This window comes from Lotus japonicus, chromosome 3 (genome assembly GCF_012489685.1).
Source record: "Lotus japonicus ecotype B-129 chromosome 3, LjGifu_v1.2".
NCBI classification, from domain to species: domain Eukaryota; kingdom Viridiplantae; phylum Streptophyta; class Magnoliopsida; order Fabales; family Fabaceae; genus Lotus; species Lotus japonicus.
In genome coordinates, this window is record NC_080043.1 from 73,196,382 (window position 1) to 73,217,311 (window position 20,930).

Here is a 20,930-nt window from a genome sequence, read left to right on the forward strand (position 1 = left end):
AAACTTTTTTTCCCACAACACTTCACCCTCATCACATCCTTTTGGTTGGCTTCTAAAGCTAGGTTTAGTGCGGCTAGGTCCATTTTCCCACTCTACACCATTACCTTCTAAACTTTTTTTCCCACAACACTTCACCCTCATCACATCCTTTTGGTTGGCTTCTAAAGCTAGGTTTAGTGCGGCTAGGTCCCTTACTCTTGATTGGTCTTCCTCACAGCAGCTCTCACAAAGATTACATGGCCCCAAAACTAGGGGTTGTGAAGAAAACGTGGATGACTTAATATATGAAGGAAATTAACAAGAGGCTCTGATGTGAAGTCCGTTTAAGGAGAATATTTTAATTTCTTTCTTTGTTTATGTTATGTTGGTTTATGATCTTATGAGCAAGCATGCTATAGTTTGTGGGATACTATATTGAAAAATGCAAATTTATCACCATTATACAAAATATTATTAAATAGCACACTTATATATAGTAGTAACACATAAGTTATATGCATCGGTATTGAATTTTGCATACATATCTCATCACAACTTTTCATTTTTCATTTTAAATATTCTTAAATTTAAATTAAATTATGACGCAAATTCATAGATTCTTATCGCAAATTCATTTAGCCCATCTCTTGATGACTGCAGATGAGTTCTATACTTCTTTTTGTCTATAACTTAGTTATATTGTGATTCAACTTCTATATATTAATATTTGTTTTCTAATCTCAATTTCCACAGTACCCATCATACAACTTTTTCTTATCTTTATTCTTTTTCTATAATATCAAAATGATTAAACATAGATGGGCCCATCATCATTTACGCAATTATATGCAATTATATCGTAAAGTAATACTCTCTCCGTTCCTATTTAACTGTCCACTTCGAAGAAATTTTTTTATTCCTATTTAACTGTCCACTTAACATTTCAAGAGTGCATTAAATGATATTTTTACAACAAATGTCCTTGTCAATACAATAAATGAGGAAAGATAACACATACTTTAAAAGGTAAAATAAAAAAATAATCTTTATTTTTTCTAAAAATCAACAAAATTAATCACACCCTTAATATGTGTGCTCCACTCAAAATAGACAGTTAAATAAGAACGGAGGGAGTAATAGGTTTTTTTTGAAAGTAAAGTAATAGTAGGCTACCAAAAAGAAAATATTTTTACTGTGACTTACAATCGTAAATTGTTAGCTGTTATTTTATTTTTGGACAAGCAATTAATCAATTAAAATAGGCACAAGTGATTCCAAACAAGTGCTAGCTGTAGTAATTGTGTTGTGCTAACCGACAGTTTTTTTCCAATCCCTACAACTTAAAAGTTTGGACAAATTTAGATAGATAGAGAAGGCCAATAAAAAAAGGTAGCCAGTGAAACTATAATCCTTCCACTTTTCAACATTTCTCACCCAATTGCTAAAAGAAAAATATTCCACAAAAAATTATGCTAATGAAATTGAGACTTTGTAAAATATGTTTTTAGGTCCTCTGTAAAATATGGTATCTTAACTTAACTATCTCTTTCCATCTGTGATACAAGATATATTTATTCCAGCCAAGACAACCAGAATCTTACAAAATAAATAATGTATGGGAAATTAAACATGTCATAAATTCAACCCAAATCTGGTAAAAATAATAAAATAGGCTGATTACAGAATATTAATCTCACCCTCTTACAGATAAAGAAAAATAGAGTAACCCATTTCTTCAGGAATTGATATGTTGAAACTAATTGTAAGAACCATGCCTGGAGAACGGGTGATTCAGCCACTACACCAATTTGGGTTTAAAAAAGTCAGATCCTGATTGACATGGCTTGTAGAACTGGATAAACCAGGACTACCATGCTACCTTCCAACAACCAGCTTTGTCATTTTTTTTAGTTCCAAATTTGTTCAAAAAAAATACCAGATAAGTGACCCTCTCAACTGGCCACCTTGGCGGTCTTCTTCTTTTTGGATCGAGCTTTAGACCGCTTTTTCTGACCAGGGTCCTTCTCATTGGATTGAGCTTTAGTCCGAATTTTGTGACTATAATCAGGATTATCACGTAAACCTAGCTTAGAGATAACAAAACAATAGGAATCCCAGTCGGTTCTTCTGAGATATTTCAGTAAACTTTTTCTCTTCTGAACCATTGCTACCAGGCCTTTACGAGAATGCACATCCTAAAGCATCATACAATGAGTTGAATCAGGGAATAAATAGTAATCCACACCAGATTTTCAACATTCACTTGGCAATGAGTAATTCATACTTGTGTAGCCATACGTAGTCTATATAAAGATAATGCAACCACACTACATAGAACAAATCTGAATGATCAAGTGCAAAAATTGAATATAGACTTGGTCTTCATATTACACAAGGATTTGCCTTCTTTGACAAGCAATAACTCAAGGAACTAGTAATAAGGCCATAAGGGTTATATATGTTCTATGAGCAAATCTTCAGTAGTACAGAGTACTGAAGAAGACTCAGTGTTACCTCTTTCATAAACATTCAGTATCTTTCTATTTTCTATTTAAAAAATTGAGAAAAAAAAAACTAACCAATCATGGGACATGTGTCACTGTTTCAAAATCTACAGGAGTACTGTAGATTTTCCCTGCTGTACACTAGGATAGGGTGGTCAACTAACATAAACAGCAGAAAGGTAAAATAGCACATAGAATGGAGTCACCGATTCAAACTTCTATCTATGGCCATATTCAAAATTTTATTAACAGAAGCCAAACATATTTGCTCTGCACTGGGGATCAAATGGAGCTACAAAATCACATCATCTAACAGGTAAAAGAAGTCATACACTCAGAAAGTACAGGAAATCACAACTTCCGACACCAAAATTAAATGTTTTGGAAGCTTATATCAAATCATCTGAAAACCCAGAACTGAACATATATACAGATCAATAGAATACACTTCAGTCAATACACCACCAAATAAAGCTTCAGAACCAAACAAAATCAAGCCAAAATGTTTTTTTATAAAAAAAAATTGTAAAATAATAGCTCAAGTCAAAGTTCTAACTTCTAACCCGGATGATAGAAAATACAAGTATGGTTAAGGATGTGTTTTATATCAGAAAATAATTATATTACCATACAGATTATAAATTATTTTCAGTGTTAACAATAGCACACAATAGTGCCGCTTTTGCAGCCTTGCGTAGCATGATATTGCAGCTCACACCAGCTATTGAAAGTTTCATCCCAGAGTGCTTAAGCATCCCAGATGTAGTGCTTAAAATAGTGGCAATTCGCAGATTTTTGCAGTCGCTGTGCAGAAACAGGGTAAAATCCCCTCAATCCCCCCACCTTATTTTGGGTTATTTTTATGATATCAACCCTGTTTATCATCAGAACAATTTTAAGGCTTTAAAAACTAGTCAGAAGCTTTACTCTCGCAGTGTAAAACTGGTCAGAAGCTTTACTCACACGGCATAAACTGCTCTTTCTCCTTCATTCCAACACAAACTACCAGCAACCACTGCTCTTCACCATTGTTTCCAGCCAACCCTGGCGTGTCTCTGCTCTACCCATTCTGTTCTGTTGACTCGTTACATGCCAAAGCCTTTTTCAATTTCCACGAAAATCTGTCAGGTAAAAGAAAGATTTGTGTTCTTCCTCCAAGTCTGTTCTGTTCCTCACCCTTCTTCTTTTTTCTTAGCTCTTCTAATTCATCGTTCTACCTTCTCATCCCTCTCTTTTATCTCTGTTTACTATTTTCTTGCCCTCCACATTCTCTGACCCATGACATTATTCACTATGAATATATGTATTTAACTTGATGTATTTTGTTTTCAAGCACATATACCTTGTTTAACTTATATTACAGTCTTCAGTGTAGCGGTCATCCCTCTAATAGCAGTTTTGGGGTCAATCGCTGCATGCCGCTATCCGAAATTGATAAATCTGTTTGTCTTGTAGTAGAGTTAAGAAAAGTATAAAATCACTTAAGAGTTAGCTGGTTACAAAATTCCAAAATCCACTCCTACCTAAAAGAAGCACTCGTCCAAATAAATTTTAAATTCTTCTTTAAAATAAATATTAGACTCTATGAACCTCGGTAAAAGAAAATTGGGATGTCACCTTCAAGAGTCATACGATATCACCTTGTGAGGACTGAGGAGCTTGTACAAGTTCCACACTTAGGACACTATCACGTTACGTATGACCAACAACAATAACAACCAAGCTCTTTCTTACTTTTTGGGGTCATAGTCAGCTAGATAAATCCAACAATGTCATGATGCTCTCTACATATGCCAAGTTCACAGATAGACCATTTCCCTATAAATCTCTCTCAATGGTTTGACTAATTGACTTGTAGTTTTTCATGGTCTCCCTTTACTCCTAACTACAGGACTATCCTCCATCTTGGTCCACAGTTCTTACTCATGCTTTACAAGTTTTCTCCATCCATGCCAAAACCACTTAAGACGAGATTACCATTTTTTCACAATGGGATTGGGAGCTGCACCAACCTTCTTCGCAATGATTGAATCCTCACCTTATCTTGTCTCGTGTAACAACTCATCCATCGTAGCAACAAACAAAGAAGACACTATATGGTAACATTGTCTATACATCAAAAAGTTGATCATACAAATCTTCTATTCAGAAGGATTCTAGTCATCGATCCACAAACACTACTATATTTTAAGAAAAAATATAAACATGGAAGAAACTCACCTTCTTGTGCAGAACTGATGATAGATGCTTAATCTTAGTTGTGAGTTGTGCAACTGCAAAACATTAGTAGGAGAGTATTAGTTGCTTAACAAATTCCAATCAACATTGGCAAGTCAGAGTTGAAATTATCATCCCAACTTCCACCCAGACATATATTGCAATAAGTAACCCAGTGGTTCAGATCAAACAGGAAACTAAGTTAAGCAAACCTATTATGTTCCTTTCGAATCCAAACACCACATAAATCAACCATGAGTTAGTTTCCTTTACCTTGGACACGAGCAGAACCACAATCTGACTCCGACATTTTAAACTCATCTCTAACCTTTGTGAGCTCAATTTTCAACTTTTCAGCAGAGGACAAGTTATCAGGATGGAAGTACTGGAATAAACATAAAGTTACAATATTAGAGCAACAAATAATTTAACACCATTAACCAAACGCAAGATGTTTACTCTATGGACATTTGCAACAAAACAAAACAGAAATCACCAGGCTCTTTCAAAAATATCAGGCAACCTACAATTTTCAAGTACTAAAAAGACCAACAGCAATCAACAAATAGTTAGAGGTTAGTCAGTAAGCTGATGAATGCTTGAATCACCTCACTAAAAAGATAGGCTAACAATTATACTAATGCTGGTACATGGCTACGACATCAACTACAGTTAGCAGCATGTAATAATTAACCAGTATAAACAAAGCAAAGAATCATGAATAACTGAAGGATTTGAAAATTGTAGATTTTTGTTGTAGATATGTGATGTTGAAGGTTAACATAAACAAACCATGAACAAATCAAAATCACAACCGAGATATATCAATGTAAACCATACTTGCCTTTTCAACAAGATGCTCTTTAGGAGGCTTCAACAAATAGTCTGGAGTCCCACCCAACAGGCCCAACATATCAATTCTCTGCACTGGACAATCCATAACTCTAGTCATTTTTTCTATCAAACAAAACTACATCATAATGACCAAAGTTGCACTATAGACAGATAATGACTCAAACTGATTCTCCTTCACATCAAATTGTCAATGATTCAGATAAAATTGAAAGACCAGGCTACATCCACTTCATGCTACATGAATATCAATAAAAAAATGAAAAAATAGAACTTGTTACTGACGTGAAGGTTTCTTTGACTTTTCATCTTTATCTATCTTACTCAGGGCTCCCATCATGGCACTGCTCAAATTGCTCTTATCATCATTCATCTCCATCTCCCTCAACTTCATCAATCTCTCATTCAACTCCCCGATAGAAAACCACTCTTTTCCTTTCACCTCAGGCCTCAACGCCACCAACTTCTCCCCTAAGTCTCGTTGCGAATATGGCCTGGCGTAAAAGTCACCCCCACTCCCCCTTGCTCTCATCTCGCGGCCGAACACCGATTCCGGCAACTCACCCGTCCCGCCGACGAATGAGGTCTTCGGCGGTCTCGGCGAGCCCAAGAACCCCCCCTTCGACGGTTGGTCCCTGCCAAGCTGCTGCAAGCGGTCGCGAATCGCGTCAAAGGAATGCTGGCCGCCGGGCTTCGCGGGCTGGGAATCGGAGGACTGGCCGGATTTCCCCAGCACGTTTTTATTGTAGAGATTCTGGAACGAGAATTGCTGCTGCTGCGGCGGCGGCGCCGCCGCCGCGGAGGTCCGGCGACGGAACTCGGAGAGGTTATCCATGATCTCATTGATGGAAGCCATTTTGGAGTTGGAGGAGGAGGGTGGGTTGGAGGGGGAGGGGGGTGGGCGTTGCTTGAGTTTGTCCCTGACGTCTCTGAAATAGGATGCGAATGGAGATTTGGATTTGGGGTCGTCGTCGTCGCCGCCGCCGGAGCTGGAGGTGGAAATGAGGCGGTGGTGGAATGGAGAAGGGGTTGTTAAAGAGGGGGTTGTGGTTCGTGTTCTCAGGCGGAGGAGGAGAGCCATGGCTGAAGAAAATCCAAAGGGGATTTTTTGTTTTTCCCCAAGTTAGGGTTTTAGTTACAGTGTTATATCAAAGCTGCTAAGCTAGCTCACTATTGAGTGTTGTATGAATTTTGATAAAGTTTTTGATACAACATATTTTATTTTCTTCATTTTATTTCCACTCATTTTCATTATTTTATATTTTTACAAATTGTACATTGTCATTCAATGGTATCCTTTAAATATTAATTAATTTTTTAAAAACCGATATTATTATCATGAGCTAGCAAAATAGAGATATGTGATTAAATAATTATGTAATACTTCAGAGATAGTCGGTTGTGGACCTTACTTGGATTCTGAGGGAGTGCAACAAAGGTGGCGGACTGGCTAGCGCATCAGGGTGCATGCTTCCATTGGTGTTTGTTTCTTAGATGACCCTAATCTAGAAGTGCAAAACTTGATGTTGAGGGATCTTTTCAATTGTAGTTAGTCTTTGTTTAATCTTTCGATGTAGCAAAAAAAGGTGCAAAGAAATAAATCTCTTATTTCTATGACATTACACATCTTATCTTTCATTTTTTTCCTTTCGTCCATTATCTCACTTAGGTGTTAGTGGATTTGGTTGTGAAAATAAACTTTTCCATTAGAAGTCAAAGAATTGTAAAGATTTATGTTTTGCTTAGTTTACAAGAGAGAGAAAAAAGAATAGAGAGAAGGAGGTGAAAAAAGAATAAACTTTGCATATTATTTGATATGATAAAAAAAATTGATAAAGAATGGCGTAGATGCAATTTTTGTATGAACAAATTAGCATTTTACCTAAAATATAAATAAGTAGTCTATTATAAAATATTAAAATATAGTCTCTGATGAATAACAAAAATCACAAGTCTCTCATCTCTCTTTTCATTTTGAAGAGACCAATAAAAAGTTGTGCCCCTGTTTCTTATCTCTCTTCGTCCAATCTCTCTTCAGTTGATTAAATAAGGGTGATTACTCTACCCTTTTTTTTCATGTTCTCTCTTCTCTAGCAGTGAGTTTGGGAGAGGAAAATTAATAAAGAGGGAAAAGGGTGTGAGAGAGAGAGGGAGAGAGTTAAGCGAGAGGTGTTAAATTCTCTATGCTTGGTTGTTGATAGAGAAGATATAGTATCAATGGTGGGCCTCATGCGCTTTTTTTTATCTTTGCGAATAAACATCTATAGTTTGTGCGTCTCTTTTTCCCATTTTGTCCTACTTAGTGGCGGTGCTAAACCGCAACAACTTATTTTTCTTATCACCACAAATATTTAAGCTATATTTAAAAAAATATTTTGACACAAAAATTAACTTTTTTTCTCTTGGGTTCGCATAACATACACGAATGTTATTTTGTGTAACCTTACACAAGTAAGATATGACTCAGCACAATGAATTTTACCTCAACCTCCTCTGCCACGTCTACACCACCACAAAATTTCTCTTACTCCACCATTTCTTTTCCCTTCTACACAATCGTAGAGAGAGGGAGAGAGAGAGTGATTACTCACCCATATTGTTATGCCGAAAAACTCCACCACCATTGATTCAACAACCTCAAAACTCAGATTCAATGAACATCTCAAACCCAGCCATCACAATTTAATCAAACCACAAGAAGAAATGAGACGATAAAAGAGAAAAACCATCTAACCCAAAACCTCTTCTAGCCAATCATCATAGTCGCTGATCCAAAACCCCAATCACAAGCACCCATATTTGGATCATCTTCGGAGAGCGAGTGATTTTTCATGTAGATATGAATCAATGGTATTGTTGCGGTACGCGAATGAGAAGAGGTTGTTTTGGGTTATGATAGTGGCGAGGAGGATTGGATTTTGCACGTCCTCGTTGGGGATCCCTTTGTGGTGGTTGTGGCGAGGTCCAGGAGGTTGTGGCGAATGTCGCTAGGTCTCGCCTACTACATGCTCGAATCTCTTCACCCGTCTCATATTTGGTTGTAGGGAGGAGCATCAACCAAAAAGAAAGAGTTGAGGTTGGATTGAGTTTCATCATGTACTCTGGTTATAAGGGGTAAAGGAAGAGACTGTTTTGGGTTGCACAATTTGTTGGAAAGCTTGGGTTCGGTAGTTTTGGGCGTTGGATATGAAGAGAGAGGTGATGGAAGGACTTGTGTTTGATGGATGAGAATGGGAGAGGTTGATGGTGATGATGGACAAGAGCACAATTTACTAAAGTAGTGGGGGGAAAGTGTAAAAGTATTTTTTGAATACAAAAAATTGTGCAGGAAAATCCTCTTCCACATCATTCTTTCTCTTTTATTTCTCTTATATCTCGATTATACCCAATAATTTATAATCCATACTCTATTTTATATATATATATATATATATATATATATACTCAGCTTTTCTTCTCTGCTTCTCTCATCAACTAAACAAAGCATAACTCTACTATAACAAACACAGTGTTAAAATTTCTCAAGATAGCTTATTTGCTTGTTTCATTCCTGATTAATTTTTTTTGTTAGATTTATATTTATTTTATAGAAAAATTGAAATAAAAAAGATAATTAAAAGAAATGTTTTGTGAGATTGAAAAACCTATAATTGAAATATTAAAATTAAAATAAGAAAATATATATGAAATCAATTATAGTTATAGTTTCAAAAACTAAAATCAATAATTGTTTTAAATTTGTTGTAAAGGATGCACACTTTGCATGTATGTTAAGATCTCGATTGTAGAAAAAATAAAATTGACCATCTCACCATTCATTTTTGTTATTCAATAATTAAAGAAATAAAAATAAATCAATAGTAAGATTGGTTGGTAAAACTTGACATGACCAAATATTTTTATAATTAAGAACATCATAGTCACTATCATGATCATAAATAAATAGATATAATTACTTGGAATCCGTTTGTTACAACACTCCCCGTTTGGAGAATGTCTAGCATTGTTAGATAGAGATAAAGGGTCTCTAGGCTCGCCCCCTATCTTGGGTACCCAGTTTTAGTTTCGTTTTGTTTCGTAGGCTCGCCCGCTATTAAAGATTTTTTCCCGAAAAATAGAAAATAACTAAACCATCAATAATATTATTGAGAAATCAATAAATACTAATGTGCATATTAAAGTTTTGAGAAAACAAATCAGGAGCTTGAAGATATGCCAAAATAAATATTCGATCGCCTATTAAATCTTGTGACATTTCTATACAAGTGTGAAGGCTAGACCAACAAGATCATTATTGTCCGCAATCTTCTATCGTTTGTCAAGTTTTTATGGAACGTCTGCCACTCTGCGCATACTCTCAAGAACAATATCTATAAAGATGACAACATCGCACACCTTGAAGTCAAATTCATGCTTATCCTTTGACATAATCGTTAAGGTCGAAAATACTCCCGCTGAAGTATAGTGCACGTCAAGATTAGATACTGAAAAGGAATCAAGACAAGCAAACTTCAAGTAATGTCCGAAGAGGAAAAACCTTAAACCTGCATCAAAATGGAAAACATTGGTTTTGCCATTCTTTTGCACTACAATGTGTCATCAACGAAATAGGCAATCTTGGACCAACATTCATCTTGAGTCTATTGAGCATTAAATGAACCATAGAGAGTCGTTTGAAGAAGAAGACAAAGTTCAAGAGCTTCATACTCCATATCCTATGCTTCAAAGATATTATATACAACACACTTGGATAAACGGAAAAGCAAGAAAGCAAAGTAAGAAATCTAGTAAGCACAAATAGCAAACAAGCTTTCAAAAACTCTTTGAATCAATTCATATGATGAGAATAATTTGTATGAGAGAAATCAGAGAAAAACTCAGTGCACAAAGTCTTTACCTTCTTTATTTAAGTTTTTCAATATTGTAAAACTCATAGAGGGCTTTCACAGTCATATCATAAAAGCACCTCTTCAAAGTTATTGAGTTAAAAGAATCTAGAATCATCTTTGTTGAGAGAACAGTGGAATCAAACCCACAGTCTTATATAAAATTGTAGTTAGGAGAAGAACTTGATAATATTTATGATAAGAGAAGTTGTTGATAATACTTGTGGTAAGATAAGTCATATGATACTCATAGAATGAGAAGTCTTTGAGAATACTTGTCTTAGTTTGAGCGGAAAATCTTAGTTAAGGTCAGGGACTGAACGTAGCATGGGTTGAAGTAAACTAATTAAGGTAAACTTATGTGTGCAATTTATATTTTCCTTTACCTTCTGTTATTACTATATATTTCCTTTTACCTTCTATAGATTTGATTCACATTGAGAATATTCTCACCAAAATTTTCAAGACATAGTTCAACCCTCTTCTTGAGTTCTTGTGTCATTTTTTTTGTAACAAATGGAAGTTAAAACAAACTAAGCTAGAACATCCTGACAAAGCAGGGATACAACCATCGACGGTGGCAAACGCCAAACCCACCAGCTACAATTATTCCTAGTTGCAAACTTAGCTAACGCATCTGCCACCATATTCCTCTCGAGAGGGAGATAGCGCACCAGCACGTGCCAATTACGACGAAGGAGCTCGCGCACCTGGATGAGTTCTTGTGTCTACTCTCATTACTGACAGTCGTATCACTTTTCAATTTATTTCCACATTCGACTTTTATATATATCTCTTCTCATTTAATCATATACTAGTACTTTTTACCCGTGCAACGCACGGGGGCATTATTTTGTACTAAGTTTTTTAATGGTTTTTTTAAATTATTTATTCGTAAGTAAAAGAGAAAAAATAATTTTTTTTTTGTGATAATTATATGTTTTTGTCGAATTGTTAATATATGTTTTTGATTGTGTTTTTTTTTTTGTCGTAGGTTTTTTTATGAGTGTATTTGATTTTTTTATTTGTGTTGTTTGTCCTTGTTTATCTAATTGAATAAATGATGTATGTGGTAATTCTCACCCACCATGTTAGATCGATTGATACAATCATAAGACCTAAAACATATTTTTTAAATGAGAATTCAATATTTTTTAAATAAAAAGTTTGTCAATAAAATATGTCTTTAAAATACTTGTGGGGAAATGTCATGTATTTTTTATTTGTTTATAGGAAGATACACCGCGCGTCAGCTTTTAAATGCATTTGTGAGAAAAAAAAAAAACACGGAGAAGAAAGAAGTGAGAACCAAAATATTGGAAAAAAATAAAAGAAAAACATATATTGACTCATGAAATTAATTTACCAACTATAAAAAAAATTAATACAATTTAATAGTAAAATCATTTTGATTAATTAAAAAATTAAAACATATATTAATATATTGTTATATTGAATTTATTAGGAAATTATTTAATAACTCAAATTATTAGCATTTTGATGTTATGGTACTGAAACTAAAACCAACAATCAAAATAGCAAAAACTAATATAAATAGACTTAATGGGGGACTGAAGGAGGATAAAATTTAAGTTGAAAATATAAATAGAATCATTCTGCCTTTTTTTTTTTCCACCTGTTAAGGTTTCAATTTTATTTTAATATAATTAATGGAGTTAAATATACTTTGATGGGGACTAAAGGAGTAATAAGTTTAAAATATAATATTTTTATGGTACATCGGAAAGATAAATTAAACCTTCTAGAGATTGAATCTCTAGACCTGCCCCTCTCATGTCCCCCAGCTCTTACCACTTGAGCAATATATCCTTCGGAGATAAATGTAAATACATTTAATTGTGTTAAATCATCCTGTCAGTTTCTATTTTTATTTCCACCTGTTAAGGTTTCATTCTTCAGTTTCAATCTTGTTTTAACAGAATTAATGGTGTTAAATAGGCTTACTTTTTCTTGGTACAACATTATCGTTGAAGTTTTTTTAATGGTTAAAACAAGTTAGTGGGGGGATTCAAGGAGTAAGAGCACTCAAGTTCAAAATAATGGTGTCAATAATTTTCAATCACTTATTTGCTATGATGTTTTGTGTGCTTTTAGATCTTGTTTTATTACTTTGTATTGAGTTGAAGTACCCTTTATATTTCATTTAATATAATAAAATCTCATTGCCTATATGCGTGGGGGATTGTTCAAATTAACATTATTAACGGTGTAAATAACTTCCAATTCTTATTAGCCAATAGCCATTAGTTGGGGATTGAATAATTAATCGCATTTAAGTTCCAAATAGAAAATAGGCTTAATGGTGTTAAATCATTTTGTCAGTTTTTTTTTCCGCCTGTTAAGGTTTCATTCTATTAGTTTCGATTTTGTTTTAATAGAATAATTGTGTTAAATAGTAGTATTTTTTTTAATAATGCCACCGTTGAAGTTTTTTTAATGTCAATTAAAATTAGTATTATGAAACTTAATTGAATACATATAGTACATTAGAATGGCATCGATCATCTTTTTGGAAGCAGCTGAAACCTTTAATAAAAAGGAAAATTTGTTTAATTGATTTCTATCTTCCCTTGGAACAAAATTCTAAGGTCACTTGAAAAAATTAAAGGATTTATGATACTCATGTAATCAATAATATAATACAAAACTGCCAAAAAATTAGTGTACATAATTTATGAAGTGGGTTATAAATCTGAGATGTCAAATGTTAGTTTTCTAGCAATGACTTTGCTCTACTGGATTACTCTCTGCAATAACTGGTTGAGATGAAGAGCCAAAAAAAGGCCCATAGCTGCAACAAAGGATGGAGCAGATGAGGATAGATTAAAGTAAATCACAAAGGGACATAGAAGTAGAAAATATCACTTTGTAAAAAGAGAGCTAATTGAATCGAGAGATAGGACCGCTTGTCTCTTTTAGAAACCCTTCAACCACAACGTTTGAACCACTTGCAAATTGTAAATATTTTCTTAGGTAATTTACCTATAATTTAAATTCAGGAACTCCTACTCTTAAGTCTTAACCTTTACAACAGTTTGGGAATGCTTAATATCAGCTTTAGGCCTATAGCAACATCAAAGGGACCATGTATCGGCCTTTTCCACATTCCTCAGCTCACAAAGAGGGAATGAGAAGTTTGGCACCAAATGACATAACCTTAATTCCTCCCATAAATTGACATCATTTTTTATCCAAAGTTTCCTAGTGAAATCTTCAATTAGCTTACTTTCTTTCAAAGAAATTACTTAAAGATCATCATGGCTAAAAGTCTTGGTCAAAAGTGTTATCAAACCCGGGGAGTAGTGTATAGTGGTCGATGAAACATTAGCAACATATTATCTTACCTGATAAGGATTATACTGCATTCTTGCATCATGGGCATCTGTCTACCTTGAGGTCTATTAAAGGAAACACCTAGAGGATAACTTGTATTTACTGGCCCTTGCATATTAGGATAACTACTATGACTCTTTGTATTAGCAAATTCATCTTTCTGATGCATCATTCCACGCAAATTAAAACTATATCAGTAAAGAGTATAAGCAAGCACAATAAATATCACCCACGCAAGCAAAAAGAGGGGAGAATGATAAAATCTCTAGCACCAGAATCACAAATTGCACAGAGGAAAATCAACTACCGCAGTAGACCTAAGTCAATGGTGCAAAGCAAACTAAGGCAGAGCTATAGGAAGTGATAAAAATAAATTCAGCTAAAGGGCCATTTAATAGGCAGCAAATATTAATTGTAAAGCTAATGTGAGCATAAATTCTTATACACATTAGACCTGAACTACTGCAGAAGAATCTTATCTTCCACAGCAAATTAAACTAATCTTCAATTGTTACCTTCGATCAATTCACTACACTATCTAAAATTTCATATTACATTTATAATCTTAAACAGACAACTAAAGAGTGAACGTTATAAATTTCTAATAAACAATCTCATTAATTTTTCAGTTACTAAAATAAAATAATAAATTGACATTTCAATAAGAATAAGAAGAGGTTGGTGATGACTCAACAGAAACTTATGAGGTTAGAAAAGAAAACTTGCATGCAACCATTGAACAGACTGCCACTGAGTCGGGCACCTACGTTGAATTTGATATTTGTTTAAGAGAGACAACCCTCTATATTGTCAGTACATACTGAAAATTTTCAAAGACATAAAAATAAATTGCTAATGAAGTTTATACAGAGGAAAAAATAAAATCAAAGGTTTAAACATGTACAATCCACTCTCGTCTCTAATCTTTGGAAGGGAAAAGGGAATTCTGAAAATAAAAGATTAGCAAATATGAATTTGCTTGACAAAAGGGGAAGAATATTTAATCCAAAAACTACCTTCAATGCCATCAGTCCATTTATTGTCATCAATGGTACCCAGAGCTACCAAATTGGATGACTCTTTCTCTAGAAAACTTTGAGGAGAAGCAAAAACACAGCGCCAGAATGCCCCATCTGGGAGTGATCAGAAATCTGGATAAAAGATTGGGAGTAAAGCAATTAGAAAGACGGGGAAAAAACTCTTGAAGACTCTTTTGCTTGGGGTGATGTCTCAGATTTTATCAAATAATGAAGCCATGAAGGGAAGGTTGCAAGAACACATTTTCAATAGAAATAAATTGGGGAAAAGAACATATTGAAAGTAACAAAAGAAAGTGAAGAACATAAAAGGGGGAAGACAATTTATAGCACCCGAGCAAAGGGAAGATAAAATTAAAAGGTCATTACTTCTCACCTGTAACCAACATCCAGATGAACAGTGGCGGATCCAGGACCCCGGGGTCAGGGGGTTCAAAATCTGGTGGAACAAAAATCTGGTGTTATCAGAGCTTTTTCTTCCCTCAAAGATTAAATAGACAAGCCTATTAGTCCATCCTGCAAATTCATTATAGCCTCTTAGAGTTGCACAAGCACAAGGCATGATGAAGCTCATGAAATACTCGGTAATATAAAATACCAAAAAGCAAACTAGAACAAAAGGGTCAACCCAGGGAAGCTTTCAGCTTAATTTGATGCTTAGCATATCATGATTTGTCAACATGAAAGTGTAGATAACATTTCAATACAAGAATTTATGAAAGTGCTCCCATTTACTAGGTATTGCATTCATAAATTTCACCAGATGATAATTCAAGTTTCCTTTGTTTAACTATACATCATTTACCAAAGAGCAGAGCCACAAACTGTTTCATGGTTCAGCAGAGATTTTCATAACAAGAAAGACCAATTCACCCACTAATACAGTTTAAAAAACAAAATCAAAGAACCCCACATGAAAAACAGCCCCAAAAGGGGTTTAATTTAATTACTAGGAATTGAAAAATTAGAATCTGATGATAAATTGGTGAAATATCCTCCTAATTCAATGGGGAGAAAACAAAACAGAAAAAGCATTGTTCAAATTCCAACCCCCAAAAAATCAGTATAGATTCACTCAGGTACCAGACAGTTGAAATTAACAGTGGTTGGAGATTCACACTACAGTTGAGCAAAGCAAGAACGTATAACTTATAAGCAACAACCTTAAAAATTACAAACCTTAAAAAAAGGAAAAACAAAGAACACTCGAGAATGAGAAAACAGAAAACAAAAACAAAGAAAAGCAAAGGAATGAGCAATTACCCGCGTTCAGCAGAGCAAAGAGTGTTGAGTTGACTGGTGATGGGAAAGAGGGAGTTGGGTTCTGATCATCTGATGGATGAATTCATTTCCCTTCACATTCCAAATTTCCAATCTCAAACCAAGACAACAAGCTTATTTCCCAGTCTAATTTCACTTCAATTTCATATACACAAACTAAATTCAGCAAAAGGAAAAACAAGACAACAAGCTTATAACTCAATTCCTACATCAGGACAACAAGCTTATGCTAAATAAACTAAACTCAATTCCTTTCATATATGATATACACAATTCCTAACTAACTAAACTCAAACTCAATTCCTAACTTTCAGATTGCTTCAACAGCAGCACAATGATTTGATGAAAAGTGTTGGAGTTTTTCAATTTGGGGTTTTCAATTTGGGGGTTTAGGTTTTCAATTTGGGGTTTTTCAATTTGGGGTTTTCAATTTCTAACTAACCTTCAAGCTTCAAGTCTTCAACAGCAGCAGAGAGAGAGAGTGGTGGTGCGTTGGGCGGCCGCCGGTGGGCGGTGGTGGTGGACTGGTGGCGTTGGTGGGCTGTGGCTGCCGCCTGGTGGGTTGCAGCGTTGAGAGAGAGAGAAAAGAGTGAACACTGAAACAGTCAAACCGTGAATCAATGAGTGGTGCCGTGGTGGTGGCTGGGGCCTGGTGTAGTGGTGGTGGGCTGGTGGCCGGTGGTGGTCTGGAACTCTGGATCGTGAAGGTGAGAGTTGAGACCGTGAGAGAGTGAGTGCGTGAGGAAGAGAGAGAGAGAGAGAGGAGTGAGGAATGAGTGACTGAGTGTTGACTGGGACCGGGGTGCAATTTTCAAATTTCAGGGGTTCAAAAACAAATCACTCTAGGGGGGTATGTAGGAAATTTTTTTTTCAGGGTGTTCAGTTGAACCCCTCAGTTCAACGTGGGTCCGCCCCTGCAGATGAATGAAGAGTTCAAGAAGCTTTTTATCGAACCCGAGATACACACATTTTTTTTAAACCATCCTCCCTTTATTCCACTTTCTATCTAATTCTAACATCACAAACATTTCAAACTAAACAAATAACAAAGCAGCAGAAATTCATGAAAAATTGAACAGCGATTGTGAAAGGAAGGAAACAAAATATGAAGGGGAAATATCTCACCTCCATGGTCAGCATTAAGATGAAAGGAAGAAGAAAAGCGATTGTGTAGATGACCATCGCTCTTTAACAGCCACCGACCTCTGCTAATCGCTACCATCGTCTATTGTGGCAGCAGCATGGTGATGTTAACTTCGTGCTTCACGTAATCTATTGCTTGCTCATTGAAGATGATGTGAAGTAAGTCCAAAGGGGTAGCCAATCATAGTCAGAAGAGAGATGGAAAAGCTGAGGAGAAAATGAGGGTGAATGATGTAACGACAGTGTGAAAGAAACCCAAGCGATGCAGCACTCATATGGAGGGTTTCGAATCAACGGCCAAAATTGAAATAAAAGGACGGCTAAGATTTAATCCATGATTAATACTTATAGTTACAAAATTACCCATGAAGAAAATCTGGTTCATGTATAATGTTTTATTAAATTACAGTTTTACCCTCTAGGCTGCACAAACTCTCCTTTTATATATAGTATAGATAGATAGATAGATAGATAGATATGTGATATCACATCTCTTAATTTTTTTCTATTTCTGTTATCTCTACTATATTCCCGGCATCTGTGCCCGCTTAGTTTCAATATATTTGAATACATTTCAACAAAAAAAAAATACTATATTCCCACGTGAAAAAAGTATGAGTTGGACTTTTTCCAAATTTCAATCACGTCTTACATTAATATATTATTTTATTCAAATAAAAAATTCTGCATGTCAAAAGTCAAAACACTGCATTTTTATCTTGCCACACATCGAAGATATGCAATAGGAAAATAAATTAGAAATTCGTAATATTGAATAAAAAAACTAACAATAAAATATTTAAATTATATTTTTAAATGTATTATTAATATTAAAAATTAATATTATATATGTAATATATATTAATGATGTATTTGTCTATTTCAATAATGATGAATTTAATATTTATAGGAAGTTTTATACAGTTAGTAATTTGTATTATAAAATAGTATTTTAAATATATAAACTATTATGTAAAAAAAATATATAGTATTTTTTTTTTGAAATTTAAAAATAATATATAGTAAATATATGCATATAATAGTTTTTTTTGGTACAATATATAGTAAATATATGGAAGGAAATTATATATTTAGTAAATAAATGCATATATATAATAATATATTAAATATTAATTTAGTTTTCTTCTTTTGACTAAAAATATTAAATATTAATTTTTAATTAATACTAACGGTAACTCCCTACTTTATTTATCATAAATATTTTTTTTGACCTCTATTTATCATAAATATTAAATACATCATTGATGTTTTTTTTTGAAACTGATGTTTTTTTTTTAAATCATGGGGTTGTCTAAATGACCCATGATGAATTTTGGGTTAAATCACCCACTGCCTAATTGTTCCAATTATATTGTGACATGTGTCAATTTATTATCCACGTTAGTTTTAATTTTTTATTTTTGTAATATATAATTAATCAATTAATTTAATTGCAGAATAACCTCTACTAATTTAGTTAATAGCTCAATACTCCTTTTTTTAAAAAAAAAATATATATGCCCAACTGATTCTGGGTGCAGGTGAGAGGGGGACGAAAACCAACAATTGATTCTGCAAACACAATTTTTTGTGCAATCAAACAAACACCGTTTGCAATCGGGGTTGATTCATATTGATATAGGAAGAAAAAATTGATCTTGAACCATTTTGATTACTTTAAATTCTGGCCGTAATCCTATCATTGGACAATTGATGCACAATTGGAAGTATGTTAGTGACATCATACTTAGTTATCTAACCCATGGCAAAGCCCCCATTATATTGGAGTAGAAGAAAAACTAGATCCAAATCAAGTTAATTACCAGAATTACTTCTCTAGAAGAAGAAGAAAAAACTCTTATCAAAATGAAATTATGCACTACAACACTCAATAATGGCACAGTCGACTTTGGCATACTAGTTGGAGAAGTGGCATGTCGGAGATCTACCACCGCACCATGTTAATCTGAGTCCTTGTTGCTGCCGGTGATGGATGAACGTGAAAGGGGATTGGATATATATATATATATATATATATATATATATATATATATAGGGAGCATATCAGGTGAGAGGAGTGGTTTATAGTGAGAGATGAGAGGATTTAATAATGACCATTGGATCAACATCAACGGTGATGATACATTTGCAACTTAAGTCTACACTGCCTCTCTATAATGCTAATTAATTTGCAACCCCACGCGCCCCTCTCATCTCTGTTCTCGTTAATCTCTCTCTCCACACACTGCAACTACAACTGCAACCTTTTCTCTCCACCCATGAATTTGAAAAGCACCATGGTTCATTTTTCTTCTCCCGACCTCCTCCTCCAAAAAAATCTCTCACCGGCCGCTTCTGCCATAGCCGCCAGTCGCCGCCAACCTCCCATTCCATCACCACCACATCAACCCTTTTCACCACCAATCTGACCCAAACACCACCACTGCTCCTTTTCTTTGCCCCAAACGCACCACCGCTGCCCACCTTTTCTCACTCTCCATGGTCGTTTCCACCACCAACTGCCCTTTCTTCCTCTGAATCACACCACCGTAGACCCCTTCTCCGATCTGAAACCCGCCATCGTCTCCATCTTCCATTTTCAGATCTGAACCGGCCACCACCACCCCCTCTAGTTCCGGCGAACCACCACCACGCTCTGCTAGTCTGTCGCGCGCCGCCGCCACTCTGCTGAGACCCGCCGCCGCTTCTCCTTGTCGAGTCCAGCGCCGCCGCCTCAGTCATCGATCCTGTAGAGCTTAGACAACAGGGAGGGGACCAGGTGTCGTCGGTGGAAAATGTGAGCGGCGGCGGAGACGGAAGAGAGTTGTCTCCGACGAGAGAATGTAGTGAAATTGGAACAGATTCAAAAGAAGAACGAACAAGAATGGATCGGAAAGGTTATGGGTAAAAGGGAGAAAGGGGAACAAAGGCATGTGGAAGACGATGCGCGTGGTATACAAGAATTAGAGTTAATTGGGTGACTAGTGGGGTGACGTGGATTGTTTTGAATTGATTAGATCTGCACCATTAATTTAAATCTAATGGCTATTATTAACCCCTCTCATCTCTCATAATAAACCACTCCTCTCACCTGATATGCTCCCTATATATATATATATATATATATATATATATATATATATATATATATATGGAGCATATCATGTGAGAGGAGTGTGTTATTATGAGAGATGAGAGGACCCAATATTGATCGTTGGATTTAAATCGACGGCTGAAATGCAGTCTCCCTTAAATGTTTCACGTGACACTTCTTTTTCGTGGTATTTCCAAATCCCACGCGCACCTGTCAATTTTCTGAGTATCTGATCCTCCCTGCTCCGTTCGATCTTATTTTGGCGAGCACCATCAACCTCGCCGCCGTCGCCGTCAATGGCTTCTGTGTGAACCGCCGCCGCGCCGTCACAAGCTCCACTCTTGCGTAACAGCACTGCCACCGCGAGCTCTACATCACGCCGTCGCAGCAACTCTCTCCGTCACTGGTCGCAGCTCTCCATGACCCACCGGAGCTCCTCATCGACGGCGTCGATGCCGGCTAGGCAGCCTCCTGTGCACGGCACGAAAGCTTCTCCCCTATTCTTCGTTTGACCGCTGCGTTTCTCACACACAGAAAAGCAGCATCACCACTGTTCTGTTCTCCTTTCAGATCTGCGTTTTTG

The 20,930-nt window shown here is 35.4% G+C and overlaps 1 protein-coding gene and 1 long non-coding RNA gene across 3 annotated transcripts; both read right to left on the bottom strand.

The window, feature by feature from the left end:
• Positions 1–1,535: 1,535 nt before the first annotated feature.
• LOC130745761 (uncharacterized) lies at positions 1,536–6,707 on the bottom strand. The gene is made up of 5 exons (XM_057598133.1): positions 5,838–6,707; positions 5,545–5,627; positions 4,974–5,085; positions 4,704–4,756; positions 1,536–2,174 (listed from the first exon to the last, which is right to left on the bottom strand). The coding sequence occupies exons 1-5, from the start codon at positions 6,631–6,633 to the stop codon at positions 1,932–1,934; spliced, it is 1,287 nt and encodes a 428-aa protein (XP_057454116.1). The 5' UTR covers positions 6,634–6,707; the 3' UTR covers positions 1,536–1,931.
• A 6,528-nt stretch (positions 6,708–13,235) lies between these two features.
• LOC130745765 (uncharacterized) lies at positions 13,236–17,493 on the bottom strand. Of its 2 annotated transcripts, none has more exons than XR_009021859.1 (5): positions 16,553–17,181; positions 16,093–16,245; positions 15,206–15,345; positions 13,804–14,943; positions 13,236–13,250 (listed from the first exon to the last, which is right to left on the bottom strand). It is a non-coding gene; the product is annotated as an uncharacterized LOC130745765 (long non-coding RNA). The 2 variants fall into 2 exon arrangements; XR_009021858.1 differs by lacking the exon at positions 13,236–13,250 and adding an exon at positions 17,236–17,493 and having other exon boundaries at positions 14,528–14,943; positions 16,553–17,024.
• Positions 17,494–20,930: the final 3,437 nt, after the last annotated feature.